The sequence below is a fragment of the Rosa rugosa genome, chromosome 2, assembly GCF_958449725.1.
Source record: "Rosa rugosa chromosome 2, drRosRugo1.1, whole genome shotgun sequence".
Classification (NCBI taxonomy): domain Eukaryota; kingdom Viridiplantae; phylum Streptophyta; class Magnoliopsida; order Rosales; family Rosaceae; genus Rosa; species Rosa rugosa.
In genome coordinates, this window is record NC_084821.1 from 7168481 (window position 1) to 7184614 (window position 16134).

The 16134-nt window shown below is 39.9% G+C and overlaps 2 protein-coding genes across 3 annotated transcripts; both read left to right on the forward strand.

Annotated features, from left to right (window-relative positions):
- The first annotated feature begins 4873 nt into the window (after window positions 1-4873).
- LOC133731660 (APO protein 4, mitochondrial-like) lies at window positions 4874-7563 on the forward strand. Its single transcript, XM_062159052.1, has 3 exons — window positions 4874-5093; window positions 5534-5805; window positions 6166-7563. The coding sequence occupies exons 2-3, from the start codon at window positions 5549-5551 to the stop codon at window positions 6953-6955; spliced, it is 1047 nt and encodes a 348-aa protein (XP_062015036.1). The 5' UTR covers window positions 4874-5093; window positions 5534-5548; the 3' UTR covers window positions 6956-7563.
- On the forward strand, window positions 7293-12401 carry LOC133731659 (uncharacterized WD repeat-containing protein C2A9.03-like). 2 transcript variants are annotated; one of them, XM_062159050.1, is made up of 10 exons: window positions 7293-7427; window positions 9381-9489; window positions 9616-9783; window positions 9889-9975; window positions 10435-10569; window positions 10673-10783; window positions 10954-11045; window positions 11159-11264; window positions 11631-11717; window positions 11799-12401. In XM_062159050.1, exons 1-10 carry the CDS (start codon window positions 7384-7386, stop codon window positions 12192-12194), a joined length of 1335 nt encoding a protein of 444 aa, XP_062015034.1. In that variant the 5' UTR covers window positions 7293-7383; the 3' UTR covers window positions 12195-12401. The 2 variants fall into 2 exon arrangements, with proteins under 2 accessions (XP_062015034.1, XP_062015035.1); XM_062159051.1 differs by lacking the exon at window positions 7293-7427 and adding an exon at window positions 8510-8656.
- Window positions 12402-16134: the final 3733 nt, after the last annotated feature.

The window sequence follows — 16134 nt, forward strand, 5'->3', positions numbered from 1 at the left end:
ACAACAGAAGCTATGGATAATGTAATGATGGCGTTAAAAGATGAAATGGTCACTGCTATTGGGGTCTACGACATAGGAGTAGGCATCGGAAAAACAACCATGGTGGAATATGTCGGTGTAGAAGCCCAAAAAGAAATTGATTAAATAAGAAATTGATATGGCAACATCTCTGAAGACATCATGCATCTGTAGTCATCCCTCATCGATCTTACCATCCAAATGTAGGAAAGTGACTCGACCACGGAATGTAATCTAGCTCATGCAAGATGCATTTCATACTCTTGAAACTAGAGCTTGGCGTTTAAGCCAGAAAACCCGAAAACTCGGACGTGCCTGTCAAAGCTCGACTAGTAAGGGCTAGGCCTTTTTTTTTTTTTTCCTTAAGCAAAAGAGCTTGAGTCGGGCTTTGACTTTCAAACAAACGGTTCGGGCCAGGCCTTGACTTTCAAAGTTGAAAAAGCCCGTCAGGCCTATCTTAGATAAAAAGAGACAGATGTCCATGCGTTATTGGTCCTAATATAAGGCTCAAAATCTTTATCATAGGATCAGACACACGCACTGAATTATGTTCCTGACTCAAATACCTAAACGACTAAACCTACTAAACCTAATCACGTACTCAGCCTTCATTTCTTCCCAAATCCCGATCTGAATGATAAAGTAATCAGGGGTTCACATCTAAAACCAATTGGCAATGGATGGAGTGGCCCAAACCCTTATAAACCCATAAGCAAAGTTATATATTTCCAATGTGGGAGTTATATTTTATCACATTCTTAACATGCCCCCGCACGTGTGGCGATTTCACAAGCTATACATGTGGACAAGTTATATTGGGTGACGGTGAGTACGTGTGGCCATCGCTGAAACCAAACACGTGGGAAACCCGCTCTGATACCATGATAAAGTAATCTGGGGTTCACATCCAAAACCAATTAGCAATGGATGGAGTGACCCAAACCCTTATAAACCCATAAGCAAAGTTATATTTTTCCAATGTGGGAGTTATATTTTATCACATTCTCAACACTGAACCGAGAGAGGCTGCCTCCTTCAGTCCTTTTTTCTCCATCTCCTCTGCCATATCCACCAACGTCGAGACTGCTCTTTCTCTCTCTCTCTCTCTCTCTCTCTCTCTCTCTCTCTTCACTTCACATTGTGAGTTTCTTTCTCTTTGTGTCTCTATGTTCAGTTGTTGTGTATCTTTTTATCTTTGCTTGCTGATCTGCCTTGCTGTGAAATGAAAGAGTTTGTGACAATTAAGAGACCTGCAGTTTTTGAAATGAATGAGTAAAGTTGATAATCTTGACTTCCAGTTTCTGATATTATTGTATATTAAGAGTAGAGGTGGCAAACGGGCCGGCCCGGCCCATTTTAAGCGGGCCTAGTCGTGCTTCGTGCCGTGCTTGGACCGGCCCATTTATTATCGTGCCGGGCTCGTGCCGGCCCATTTACTTAAACATTAAGCCCGGCCCGGCCCATGGCCCGAGCCCATATCGTGCCGGGCCGTGCTCGTGCCGGGTCAATAACGGGCCGTGCTCGTGCCTACCCACTATAAAGCACGATTTAAAAATCTTAATTTGAACAAATAAAAATTAATTTTATTTAACTATTTAGAAAATTAAAATAAATTAAGTTCTACAACGTTTTTCTTAATCTTAGTTTTTTAAGATTAGATTTCAAATAATTTTTTATATTCCACTATAAGAAAGAAAAAAAAAACTCAAAATATATTGTTTTTAGTATATTATTGTGAGATTAATCTTTATTAATATAATGAAGATTTAGTATCTATTATTCTTTCCTTCATTCTATAGTTGTATTATTATGAGATTAGTCTTTATTAATAAACATATATTTAATATTTAGAAAAAATACTTATGTCAAAATAAGGATATAATGTTTTGTTTCATTATTTTGACAATATAAAAGAAAGCATTGGTGGAATTGTCATGATTTTTTAAATAAAAGGTCTCATATTCAAATCTCATCATTGTAGTTTTTTAATATTTTTAAAAACAAAATGAAATTTTGTGTTTGTAACGGGCCGGCCCACAATATGTCGTGCTCGGGCCGGGCCGGGCCAATGGGCCAATATTCTTAGGCCCAGCCCGACCCGTTATTCTAACGTGCTTGGGTCGTGCCGGGCCACTAACGGGCTTGGGCCGTGCCGGGCCGCTTTTAAGCGTGCCGGGCCCGTGCCGTGCTCGTGCTTAGTGGCCCATTTGCCACCTCTAATTAAGAGATATGCAGTTTCTGATATTTTTGTATATTGACTTGCTGATAATCTTGAATATTCGTGTTGAAATAGGTTCTGTGTTTAGTGCTAGTTGAGTAAAGTTACGGCTTGAATTGTTCTTTGTTATTGAAGTAGGTTCTGTGTGTAGTGCTAGTTGAGTAAAGTTGCAGCTTGAACGGTTCTTTGTTATCTAATTCTCTTTATGATGGCTGCTGTAGGGAAAATTGTGGAAGCCAATTGATGGATGGCTGCATAGCTGCTGAATTGCTGGATATAAGACTGGAAAAAGGGTTGCTAAATTGCTGTATTTGAATTAGGACTTTCTATTTCAATTGCATATTTGTATTTGAATTTGGACTTCGTATTTAAATTTGGACACTTTGTATTTGAATTGTAGCTTCAATTGTTCTTGACTTGTATTTGAATTTGGATATTATGTATTCTGGATATTTGAATTTGCAGCTTGAACTTTGGATCTTGATATTGTATTTTGATTCAAATCTTCAACAGGTTGAAATGAATGAAATCTGGACATATAGCAAAGTAGATATGAATATATAGGCATATAGCAAAGGTAGAATACAAGTATTTGGGCCTGAAATGAAACGGGATATTGACCATTTACACAATTTGAGTCTAAAAATTGCCCACTTACTCCCCAAAGAGTTTTTTACTCTCATTTATCCAATTTAACATTTAATGATAGTTTTGCCCTATCAATTAAACTGAAAATAAATCCTCATCGATTTCTCTCCTCCCAGACTCTCTCTCTCTCTCTCTCTCTCCTCCTCGTTGGAGTGTCGGAGCACCGGAGTCTGATTCACAGCGGTGAAGACTTTTCTGCAGAAGTCATGTGCCCCGGCGAGTCGATGACGGTGACAGAACTTTTCCGGCAGCTTTTGGTCCACCGTCCATGAGAGCTAACAAGGCCTCCAGAGACGGCGACCTCCGCCGCCGTAACGAAGAGAATATCGCCGCGGATGCCATGGAAAACAATTGGGAAAGGAAGAAGACACTTGGGTATTGTTGGGTCTAATTGAATGGGAAAGTCTGGAATGGTTTTGAAGTCCCGGGATTGATTGCTGTGGATGCGCGTTTTGGAAAAGAAAGGACTCTTCAAGAGGGGGGGGGGTATGACTCACCAGGAGTTACACGCTATGATTTTCCATGAGGACTTTTGAAGGAGTTTGTTATATTTTTCTTCTCTGTCGACCAAGTTCTGTGAAAAAGACCCGTCTTTTGGGTTTGGAGAGTTTGACGGATGGCATAGGAATTGTGGAAGAAGAAGAAGAATGGGCAAAACCCAAGCACTTGGTATGCGTCCCAGTTATCACGACTCATTAAACTAGTCCTACTTATACAACTTGCACCATAAACAAAAGCCATTTAATGGGCACAGTTGGCTTTAGGTGGAGGAGCGTCCCCCATAATATTGACATCAAATTCAAGCTTTTGGGTCTGGAGTCTGGATCATTTCTCCAATTCTCCCTCCCATGAATTGATGGATGATGATGTGGGCCTGGCGAAATTGGTGACGACGTGGTGGGTAATAATAATATTATTGAGGGGCAATAATGTCATTAGTGGGCAATAAAACGATTATTGGAAAATAATAATAAGATTATTGGGCGGTAAAAAGATTATTGGGGGGCAATAAAATGTTTATTGGGGCAATAATAAGATTATTTATTTGGATAAACCTACTAAAACTTTCAAAATTATAAACATCTTCATTTTTCATTAATTATTGATCCCTAATAAACTTGTTATTGGGGGGCAATAATATGATTATTGGGGGGGGGGGGGCAATAATATGATTACTAGGCATTATTAGGGAGCAATAAAATCAGATTCGGTAGTCGGATTCGGGATTCCGGTTGTCGGATTTCGGTCACTGGTCGCCGGAGTCCGCAGCCTGCCACTGGTCACCGGAGTCCGGCAAGGTCTTCGATGACTTGTCTCTCTAAGTGACAAAGAAGGAGAGGGCAAAATTGTCCCAAAAATAAATAAAAAGGAATAAAAAAAAAAATTAATCGGGTATTGGGGGAAATGATCTCTTAGAGTGTTTGGGTAAATGGGCAATCTCTTAGAGTGTTTGGGTAAGTGGGCAATTTTTATCTTAAAATTGTGTAAATGGTCATTATCCCAAATGAAACAGGCTGGTCCCTCTGCTGTAGTTTTTTTTTTTTTGATTTGTCAATCACACGGTGTCCTGAAAGGCTTCCTAGGCCCAGAGACTAATCCGTTCTCGGGAGATCTTGTCAGAACGCTTACTCCCCTCTGCTGTAGTTTGGTTTAGTTAACCTAAAATGGAGCATAATTTCCATTGAAGCATATTCACCTTTTTTCTAGGCTTGAATTAGGTAGTAATTTCACGGTTTCAAAGAATCCACCCAACGGAATTTACTATATACTAAAGAAGAGTTGCTGTTCATAAGGGCTTGAAATGGAGTGATGGTTCGCGTTTTGCAATAGAAGGGAGTAGAGCAGAGGAAGGCTTCCTTTTGTTTTTTTTTTTGAGTGCATTTTTCTATTGATTTTTCCTTTAGTTTTTTTGGAGTGGATATCTCATTAGGGGGGACCAGCCCAAAGAAACAACGAATGAAATCGAAACCCGTTTTCATCTACTCTCTTCCTCAAACTCTCCTTCACCCATTATCAAAAAAAGAAAAAGAAAAAACTCCTCCTTCACCCCTCCTCCTCTTCCTCTTCCTCTTCCTACTTCCACCAATCCCTTCCCGCTTCATCGCCGCCGGTCATTGGGTTCTCTTCCTCGCAATCCCGGCCATTGCCTCGCCGCCAAATCGGGACCGCCCCAGCCTCCTCCGGCGATATTACATCCCTCCTTCAAAAGGTTAGAGTTTTCCTCCCCATGATCCATGTATTATTATTATTGATGTTTAAGCATAGGACATTGACTTTGGGGCAACCTCTTTGCACTCATCTCTAGTCTGAGAAAGGCAACTAGCAATGTAGTCTTAGGCTCTCATTAGTGAATCTTGATGTCTATGGGCTTGGAGTAGTGAGGTCGAAAGATGATGGGTACTAATGTTAGGCATGAGATCATGTTTCTGATTGGTTTGGATATCGGTCCTGCTGGCTGTCCTTTGTCCATAAAAAGATTAACAAATTTATTAAAGTTACTTAGTTTGATTACAAACAATTTATGAAATAGATTTTAGCTAAAAATAAATCATTCGATTAAAGCTGGTTACTTTTGCAAGAAATGTGGTTGCTTTATGTACTGCTGTTCTAAGCTTGGTTCTGGGTTTTTTTGGATTTGATTCACTCTAGGCATACCAATAAGCTATGGCGCTGAGGAGAAAATTGGGGGAGAGTTCGAATTTCAGTTGCAAAATGATGTTGAGCTTTTCGAGGTATTACAGCTCAAACAAAGTGGACTTAAAGAAGCTGAGGCCTATGATTCTGAAGAGAATCCAGGACCGAGCTAAGGACTATCCGGTGCAGAGCATGATACCAGTGGCCGAGGAGGTCCTTAATTCCCGGAGGCTTCTTATTCAAGGCGTCTCTACCCTCCTCAAAGTGATCCCAGTTGTGGCCTGCAAGTAAGTCCCTCACCTGCCGAGGGTAAGGGTGTTTTTTTTCTTGAGGTGTGGGGATGGGAATCTGTACGACTTTTTAAGTTTTGAACTACTTGGCATTGAACTTTTACTCTATTGCATTGTAACATGTTTATTTCATCGAAGAAGATCAATTAAGTCTCTGCATTTTTATACTCAATGCCGATGTTGTGTGGCAAGTCCTGGGAACTGTTGGATCATTGAATCAAGAAAATGGCTGTCGTTTAGTTGAATAAATACCTACAAGGGGCGTGTCTGGGTGTTTTCGTTACCTTTTCAGGACTATATTCATTTTATTATCTGAAGTTTAAGCATTTGGTGATTGAAAAGCTCTAAACTTTGCAGATTCTGTCCAGAAGTACACATTAGCGATAAAGGTCACTTAATTCAGACTTGTTGTGGTTTCAAACGTCGTGGCAGAAATCGGGTTCATGAGTGGATAACTGGTAGTTTGAAAGATGTACTTGTTCCAGTAGAGGCATTTCACTTGAAGCACATGTTCCAGGGTGTTATCAAACATAACCAAAGGTTTGATTATGACCGTGTTCCTGCAGTTGTTGAGCTGTGCTGGCAAGCAGGGGCAAATGATGAAAATCTGTATTCTGGTACTTGGAACCCAGAAAGTGATTGTGTTGCTGTTGAAGGAGCTGAGTCATTGTCACCTGCTGAACTCACTCTGGTTGCCAATGGAACTTTGAGGGCCTGGGAAATACTTAGAAATGGCGTGAAGAAATTGTTGATGGTTTATCCAGCAAAAGTGTGTAAAGACTGTTCAGAAGTCCATGTTGGGCCATCTGGGCATAAGGCGAGGCTTTGTGGACTTTTTAAGTATGAGCGTTGGCAAGGAACCCACTTTTGGAGAAAAGCATCTGTAAATGATCTTGTTCCTCCAAACATTGTATGGCGGAGGCGGCGTCAAGATCCTCTTGTTCTTTTGAATGAAGGAAGGGGCTATTACGGGCATGCTCCAGCAGTAGTAGAACTATGCGCACAGGCAGGTGCTATTGTGCCTTCAAAGTATCGTTGTATGATGAAAGTGGAGGGTTTAACTTCAGTTGTAAATCAAGGTTTACCCCCTCCGCCATTTAACCTGACAGAACCATACAGGTTACTCCATCCGAAAGATCATGTTTAAATGCAGTTGATACCGTGGGAAGTTGACACTAGCGGAAGCTCCCTTATGTAGAATTACATAACTGAGATGGATAGTAATCTAAAGTCGGAAGTTGAAGCCTCAAAGAAGCTCCATATGACATTCTGATATTGATTATTCACACTGATTGTAGCCATCAGATGAATGGGGATGGAGTCTGAAATACGATCCACATCTATATTGTTTTTTATTACCTTGATGATTGGTCCAGTCACCTTCTTGTGTCTAACACAGTTACATGAGCGAAGAATTGAAGATTCTATTAACAATCAAACATGAGTCATGAAGATAGCTCAGTGAAAATGGCCAATATTGCACCATTCACTTGGAGCATGTAAGAGCTGAGAAACTTATAGTTCCGTTCTTTTTCTGAGGGATGGTTTTTTGTAGGAAAGTTGCTCCAGAAAACAATGAGCCGAGAGAAAGGAAGGCAGGCTAGACATTGGAAATTAAAGTAAGCCTCTTGTACTTTGGTGACATTATAGATGGTTAATACAAAATGATAATAACCGAAATACTTATTGCAGTTGATGTAATTTTTACTGTTCTGGTGGTTTTTAATTATAACTAGTCCCAAATTTTGATTTTCATCTTTTCCACTCTACTCTTCCTGAGTATTAGTATCCACTGCGATAGACAGTCCCTTTAAATACATATATAGAATCTCCATCTTCTACACCATGCCACTTGAGGCTACAATTGTCACGCATGGTCCTCTGCTTGTGTATGAACAAATAATCATCAGCAGGAAGAAATTTACTGCTCAAAAGTAACTGCCTCAAGTCATTAACTGTGCTTGCATCCTCCATTTTCAAAGGAATACTTGCGGAATTAAGTAAACTCGAAGAAGTTTGTACCACTATACTCGATCTTCTGGACGGAGGGCCGTCTTTGAGACAATTCATGGTCTTGAGGAACAAAGCGATCTCAGAAAATTCACATATCCCATACTCACTTAATTTGTGGAAATCTTCTTCCAACTCAATTCCAGAAAAGAAGAGTGACATTCTTTTGATCGGTGTACCGTCAATAGTGTGGATTTTTTCTTTTAGGCTACCAACTGTCTCTGTTCTGAATACCTCTAACTGATGCTGTGTCGCTGAAGATTTTACGATAATCTGAATCTGAGTGGACTGGTTTACATGAGGTTCCATGCATTTGATGGTAAGGTCAATTTTCGTACCTTCAGTGACAATTGGATAGTCTTCCATGTCTAGTGTCTCTTCTATAATGAGGTTTGGATACGATGGGTATATGTAACTAGTTCTCTGCATATAGAATTAATTTTTGGAGTTCTATATACATTTGCTAGTGTCATAATTCACTGGAGTTCTGCAGCAACTTTCAAGATACACTTCCAATGCTAGAGGCCACCATAGCAAAATAAAAGTTCACAAAAGATTCACACACATATATATTCGAAAACCAATTCACACATGAATAGAAATGACTACTAAAAAAGCTAAATCAATAACATCCACCTCATGCACATTTGTATACAATTAGCTCTCTTGAATAGTTGCGTAATAACACTGGATACACTCGTTTGTATGTAAGAATTTCTCGTCAACGGGAATAAAAGTTGGGTCGTCCTCATTGTAGACCAAAGTTGAGACTTGAGATGGGAAAGTCCCCAGCATAATATAGCTACTTCTGAGTCTTAAATTTCCAGTATAACAAAAGGTGAGCTCTGATGGTTTTCTTTTTCTTCTTCTTTGCTTATATATATTCATACAGTACCTGATTGTTATGGTTACGCTTATGGTTTTTTCTGAGAATTTGATTTTGGTTTTGCTAGTATAATCATTGTCTCTCCATTTTCCGTTTTGTTATCTGCTTGATGTTATTGTCCAATGATTGAAAGTTTGAAACAATTTTGGCAATCAAGTTGGTCCAATCATGTGAAATGAATTGTATATGAATGTTTTATGTGCTGGTGAGAAATTGCAGAAGATTGCTTAACTCAGAAGGTAAATATGTGTGGTCTAGGGAAGAAATAAAAGTAAATAAAAAACAGCTAGGGTTTTTGTCAAGTTGCCTCCGTTAAAGTCTCACTCTTTGGATTTAAGAAACAACTCAGCTATTCTTGTTCTGGATTCCTTTGAGCTGCCTTTGATGGTGTCATGATGTGTGCTTTTGGTAACTCGGTGACTCGTGTATTATAGTGAAGGTAAAATGCACATTATAGATAAAGTACTTTTTAGTGTGAATTGCAGTCAAGTCCACAAGCTGATGATTACTGATATGTATCTCATAAATTATGTTTTGGTTATTTATGAGTGAAATTCGTTTCTAATTATTTTATGGATAGCTGTTATGATAGCTGTTCATACCTATTCACACCTTGTAGGTTGATTTGTTTCTTTGCTGATTGTTATGTAACTGACTTAAATACTTTTCGTGCTAGTTGTGGCATTGTTGATGAAATGGAAGATGTTCATGATGATGTGGGTGGTGAACTTCGTGGTAGAGAATTGGCTAGCTTGGAGTCTGATGCTCATGAATCGGACTATGTGGTATGTGGATAATTTTATGTTCTGTGAGAACACATCAACTTAATATTGACTTTCATATGTTCAAATTTCTAAACTTTTGTATTAGCATTGAACCTTTGCTTGTTTCTCTCTGGTTATCTCATGCAGAATAGGGAAGTAGATGATACCACTGATGCTCAAGCAAGTAGAGCAGAAGACACCCAAGGTATTCCTTGGGATAGACTTAGCATTACTAGAGAGAAATACCGGCAAACTAGGTTAGAACAATACAAGAATTATGAAGACATCCCTAATTCCGGGGAAGGGACAGGGAAGGTAAAAACCGCTATTGTCTTCTTTTTGTTAGTTGTTTACTACAGTGAAAATTTCAACTGACTTGTAAGAGTATTGGATCATGATTTTCTTCTCTATGGTAAACAGGACTGCAACATTACAGAAAAAGGATCTTTATATTATGAGTTTCAATGCAACACAAGATCAGTGAAACCAACTATCCTTCATTTCCAGGTGTGCTGAGATGAACATATATTGTTACTTACTGGCTAATGTTTTCTGCATATGTTGTGAATCCTGTCTCATGCACATACCATCTAATTATTAATTATGTTTTCATTGATATCTTATAAGTAGCTTAGTTGGCTCAAATGATTTAACCCTCATTCTTGCCTTAATAACAAAAGTTTATGGAAGTCTATAACAGTTGTTTACATACTCCGGGACTTTAGGTAACCTTAACCAACAAGCCATCCCCTCTAAAATGCAGAGAATGCATTTTCAAAAGTTACAAGAGGAATACCAAAATGCTTGAGTTGTAACCAAATATTTTAGAATTATATAGTTTCATTGTTAAGATTCTTTGTCTACCCACAACAAGAAATTGACTTGAGCTAGGCTGGCTTTCTGGTAATGTAACCGCTTGATCTGGTTCTTTTGATTAATATTTCTCTTATTTGCTTGTTGTTGCAGTTGCGTAACTTGGTCTGGGCTACATCAAAGCATGATGTCTACCTTATGTCACATTTTTCTGTCATTCATTGGTCTTCATTAAGTTGCGAAGCATCTGAGGTTCTAAATGTTTCAGGACATGTCACACCATCAGAGGTGAGTGATTTTCAGATCACGTTTCTTTGACAAGAAAATTTAATTAGTCGGAATTGACGCTTTTATATATATATATATATATATATATATATATCCCTTGTAGAAACATCCTGGAAGTCTCTTGGAAGGATTTACACAGACTCAAGTTAGTAGTCTTGCAGTGAAAGATAATTTGCTAGTTGCTGGAGGATTCCAAGGAGAACTTATTTGCAAGGTGAGTTACAAATGGTTATATGAAGTATAGTAAATTAAATTATGAATGGATCATATAGAACAGACGAGTGCTTATTCAGCAGTTGCAAACCTCTGGTATTCCCGAAGATTCCCTTTTACTTTTTCCTTTGGAAGAACAAATGAATTATATAATCTTTGACTTGCCTGCAGCATCTTGATCAACCTGGAGTTAGCTTTTGTTCGAGGACAACTGATGATGATAATGCCATTACAAATGCTATTGAGATTTATGACAATCCCAGGTGCTTGTTCTTTATTATTATTATTATTTTTATTTTTTAATAGAGGCTGGAAGTCTGAAACTTCTTATTTCCAAAAATGAGCTTAACTGATCTAGTCTCTTTGAATCTTACAGTGGTGCAGCTCACTTTACAGCCTCAAGTAATGATTGTGGAGTCAGAGACTTTGACATGGAGACATTTCAGCTTTCTAAGCATTTCCGTTTTCCTTGGCCAGCGAATGTGTGTTTCCTGCATTTTATTTCCGTTTGGTTAAAATTATTGGATGTCAAATTGTTATTTGATAGTTATATTCCTTGCACTTCCTCCATGGGCGGTTGTGGTTTCATTTCTGCACTTGATATATGTCATTCTTCTTGAACTGTGAATCTCAAAATGCCTCACTTCATTTCAACCGATGCTGTTTTTCGGTTGGCCACATTCTACGTGTAGAGACATAGTCACTAATAGCTTCCTACTCTCAACTTTGAAACAATACTGAATTTACAGTATTATGCATTGTATGTGTTGAGACCTAGTCACTACATTCTCACTATACTGAACTTTAGTAAACTGAGATACGCTTTTATGCTTCTTCTTTTTTTGTAGCATACTTCTCTGAGTCCCGATGGTAAACTTCTTGTGATAGTTGGTGACAATCCAGATGGGATGTTGGTCGACTCTCAAACTGGCAAGGTGGTATTTACTTTACGCTTTTGTAAACTTACTTTAGAGCCAGGAATTGAAGGTTTACTGATATGGATGAGATTCTTGTAGACGGTGACGCCTTTATGTGGACACTTGGATTTCTCGTTTGCATCAGCGTGGCATCCTGATGGTGTCACCTTTGCTACTGGGAACCAGGACAAAACCTGTCGGGTTTGGGATGTTCGAAACCTATCCAAGTCAGTTGCTGTTTTAAAGGGAAACCTTGGAGCTATTCGGTCAATCCGTTATACTTCTGATGGTCAGTATATGATGATGGCAGAGCCAGCAGACTTTGTGCATGTCTATGATGTGAAAAGTGGGTATGAGAAGGAGCAGGAAATCGATTTCTTTGGTGAGATATCTGGCATATCATTCAGTCCAGACACAGAGTCGCTTTTCATTGGAGTATGGGATCGTACATATGGTAGTCTTGTCGAGTATGGAAGACAAAAGTGTGTTGCTTAAGAGATCCTGATATTTAACTGATCGATTCGTATCATATTTTGTGATCTTTTCGTTTTGTTAGATGTAATTGTGGGACTTCTATATCCTGTGATATCCTTGCAGGTCAGTGAAGTGAAAACTATATCGTGTAGACAAGTGTTGTGTAACTTGTTTGATTTGAGGTCTTTCTTTTATTTGAAATTCTCCTCCTTTTACTGTTCCTTGTGAGGGTCCTTGTTGGTTAATCTTGAGTGACTAATTGGTGCTAGATCATCATGTCGAAGGTACAATTTGGGAAACTTTTCTTGCTACATCAAGAGAAGAACAGAGAATTTCGTTGAATCACTTGTTTTCAGCTTGTAGTGTGGGAAAGGAAATCTGAAGAGATATGCTCTGCATTTTGAACAAGACTCGCTGTTCATGGAGTCTTATCACATATCTAGTGTTAACTGTGCCAGTTTCTTATCACCAAAAAGGCACAGCCTAGCTGAAATGGTGCTGGCAATTGGGTTGAATTCCTAATCTGGAATGACTGAGTCAAGTAATAATCAGATATGTGCATTTTTTGGCTACTATATTGGGTTACCTGCATACTAGCTATGTATCAAATTCTGCTTTAAATCTTTGCAATGGTATGTCCGTATCTTAGTTCAAGAGCATCAAATAGTAAATGAAGCAGCAATGTTTTGGAGCATCCTTTAAATGTTCTGATAGTAAAGTTCTTAAGGTTTTAAGGAGCATCCTTTTTTTTTGAAAGTTTTAAGGAGCATCTTTTAAACTTACATGGTTTCGATCGTACAAAGTATAGTTCTTAGCAATGATAGTAAATAAGATGTTGGTTCTGGCATTTCAAGATGAAGCTTGTTCTGAGTGGCCCGGCCCTGAAGTTCATATGTCAGCTCCTTAAAACCTAATGAAGTAGCAGCTCCAACGATTTACTAACTCCTACAGGTGCAATCTAGCTCTAACGTTGAAGAACTGGCTATATCTCATATTGGGTACCAGTTACCTTTGTTGCGGAGAACTGGCGGGTCACCCCCTCACGACCAGAGACAAGTTAGCCATGCATTTACAAGAACCAACTTGATATCTCGTGATTGAAGGCCAGATTGTTTTGGATTGGCCGGAGTCAACCTAAAACCGGCCTAATCTTTTTTTATACCTGGTTGCAGGAAAGCTTGCGGCCCAAGTTTTTAAAGGAAAGAACAATATATAGAGGGGAATCAACATCCAAAATTGAGAATTGAGAGGAATGAAACAGAATTGACGAGAGACTACCTACATCTTGATTATAATAGTGGGACTGTTTACATAAGTCTCACATAAGAAATGATTACCCTTTATTCCATTTGGTGTACAAATCAGTAAAAGTTGAAAGCAGAAATTAATCAGATATGACTCGCAGCCAAATTGAGGTTGATTTATATGTCCCTCTCATCATCATAATAAAGACTCTGATGTTGTAAAGGAGTTTCATACTAGTGGTTTGGTATATTGTTCAACTCTGATGTTGTTGTAACTTCTGTTTTTAGAATGGCAAACTGCAACTTGTGAGAGTGGCGAGTGCAAATTACCAGAGAGCTGGTATGTTTACTACCAAATTTGTAACATTAGAAGCAGCTGATTCCGGTGTTACTAAAGTTTACAAAGCAAGTCTTGTTGCGAGCACTTTCCGAAACACACCTATGAGACTCGAATAATTGGATCTTGTTGTCGGCGCGAACAGTTTCGTTGATCTTTTATATGGGACCAATTAAGCTTCATTAGAGGTGACTACTTATGGTGGTGTTGTCGCAAACATTTTATCAATGGCATTAAGAAATCAATATTTATCAAAAGAAATTGATGTATTCATTTACAACAGTCATTGGGGATTGAAATCAATTTGCTAAATGGGACTTATGTTTATGTTTTGATCTATGTTTACGTACTGTCAATGGTAGTACTTTCAGATAAAATGATGGATTTGTGTGTCATATCTAGCTCTTTTGGTTGTAGTCTTGAAATTTGGCAAGAGGAGAAAATTCGAGGCAAGAGAAACAATAGGCCGGGTATTCACTATTCAGAGCAAAGTTGGCCGGCGCATATTAGTTATATTTATTTTTATACTATGACTGTCACTGTAGTATGCAACTACATGAACAAAATAGTTTCCTAATATCCCAAGGAACAGTTGAGATTAGGCGATTGTGGGTCATCCTTGTGCAAAGATTAATAATTTGATCGACGGACAATGAGAAGTTATACTGTTGTTGAATCCCACAATACAATTGTTTGGCTCCAATTGTTTTGAGCGAGTGATTGCGCAGGCGTGCCAGCACCGCGGGGTGCAGTCGTTGGGGTAGTCCCTTGACCTGACTTCTTCTTCAAGCGCTGTGGACAAGGAGAGCACCAACCTCGTCACAGGGTTCTTCTCTAGCCTTTCGGAAAAGGACTTTTGCCTTACGGATAAGGACTTTGGTTGTGATCTCTTGCGTTCACCGAATCGATACTTAGTATTGTAGACTAAGCAGAGCAATCACTGGGAAGTTTGGAGAAAGCACGGGTTGCGCTAAAGCGTGACTTTAGCTTCGCTGGGTTGCGAGGGCGTTACCCTTGCTTCGCTGGCAGTAACGGTGGCGGTTGCGCTCACAGTCGGCTCGCTGGGAGACTGGGACTGGAAGTACGGTCGCCGGGTTGGTCTGGTGATGCTGACAGTCGGCTCTTGGAGAGACTAGGACTGGCGCACGGTCACCGGGTTTCAACAAGGTTGAAGGTTTGCTCCGGGGAGGCTTTGTAATCGCTAGGATTGATTGATATGAGAGAGGTCCTTAATTCGTCCTTGAAACCCGGTATATATACCTAGGGTTTCTGACTGCTCCTTGTTGTAGAAGAATTATTGATTGAAGTTTCCTAATCGATCTCTGCTACTTACCTCCAATAAGGTTTCGTTTTCCTCATGGATTCCGGAATGGGCGAAGCTGTAACCCAAACCATAGCAGGCTTATTTTTAGGCCGCAGGTATCGGCCCGCTGTGCTAGATCCACTAAAGGATACTGCCAAAATTACTTTTGGGCTCAAACATTGCCCCCCAGGCCTCGAAATCAGGCCCATGAAAATGTAACTGATTGAAGGGGACTAAAACGACGCGTTCGATGCTCGAAACGATGTCATTAATGAGGGTTGCGTCCTTTCATTCGCGAAACGCCTTTCTGTCGTATCGTTTCCCTCACAAAATCTCTTATTTAAATCAGCAGCCACTTCAGACCTGTCACATCAGAAACTCTTTTAGTCTCCTAAACCCAGAAACCCTCTTTTGCACACATCTTCCTCATCGAAAACCCAGAAATGGCTCCCCCGAAAAAGATAGTTATCGATCAAGAAGAAGAACTGAATGAACAAGCCGCCCATTCCTGGGGAACCAACATCGGTGCCAGCCTGATCCTCCAGACCATTATCCAGAGACCCCTGCTCCTCAGACTCTCGAACAACCATGCTGGACTGGGTCCAACGCCGCGAGATTCTTTCCCGGCCGACGCCATCGCCTTCTATGGCTTACCTGTTCGCCGCCCCATCCCAGTCCTCCGAAGGACTCCTGGGGATTTTACCAGTTGGAGTGCCCCTAATCATCGATCAAAAATAGGGCATTGGCCATCTTTTATCAGTGCGGCGGAGCTTTCCTGGTATCGTGAAGCGCGAGCTCGAGATCTGGCTCGCTGGAACGCAGCAGGTATCACTCATACTATCGATCTTTGTTTTCGTCTTCCACGCGGTGGCAATCGTTCGCCACTCGCTGCCTTTCTCTGTTTCTGGAACACCGCCACCAACACCTTCGATTTTCGATTTGGCCAAATGAGTATCACTTTGTTGGACATTCTCACCATCACTGGCCTACCCATCGACAGCGAGCCTTATCTGCATGCCCAATTCGACTCTGATACCTTTACTTCCACCATGGCCCAAAATGGTCGCAGCGCTCATA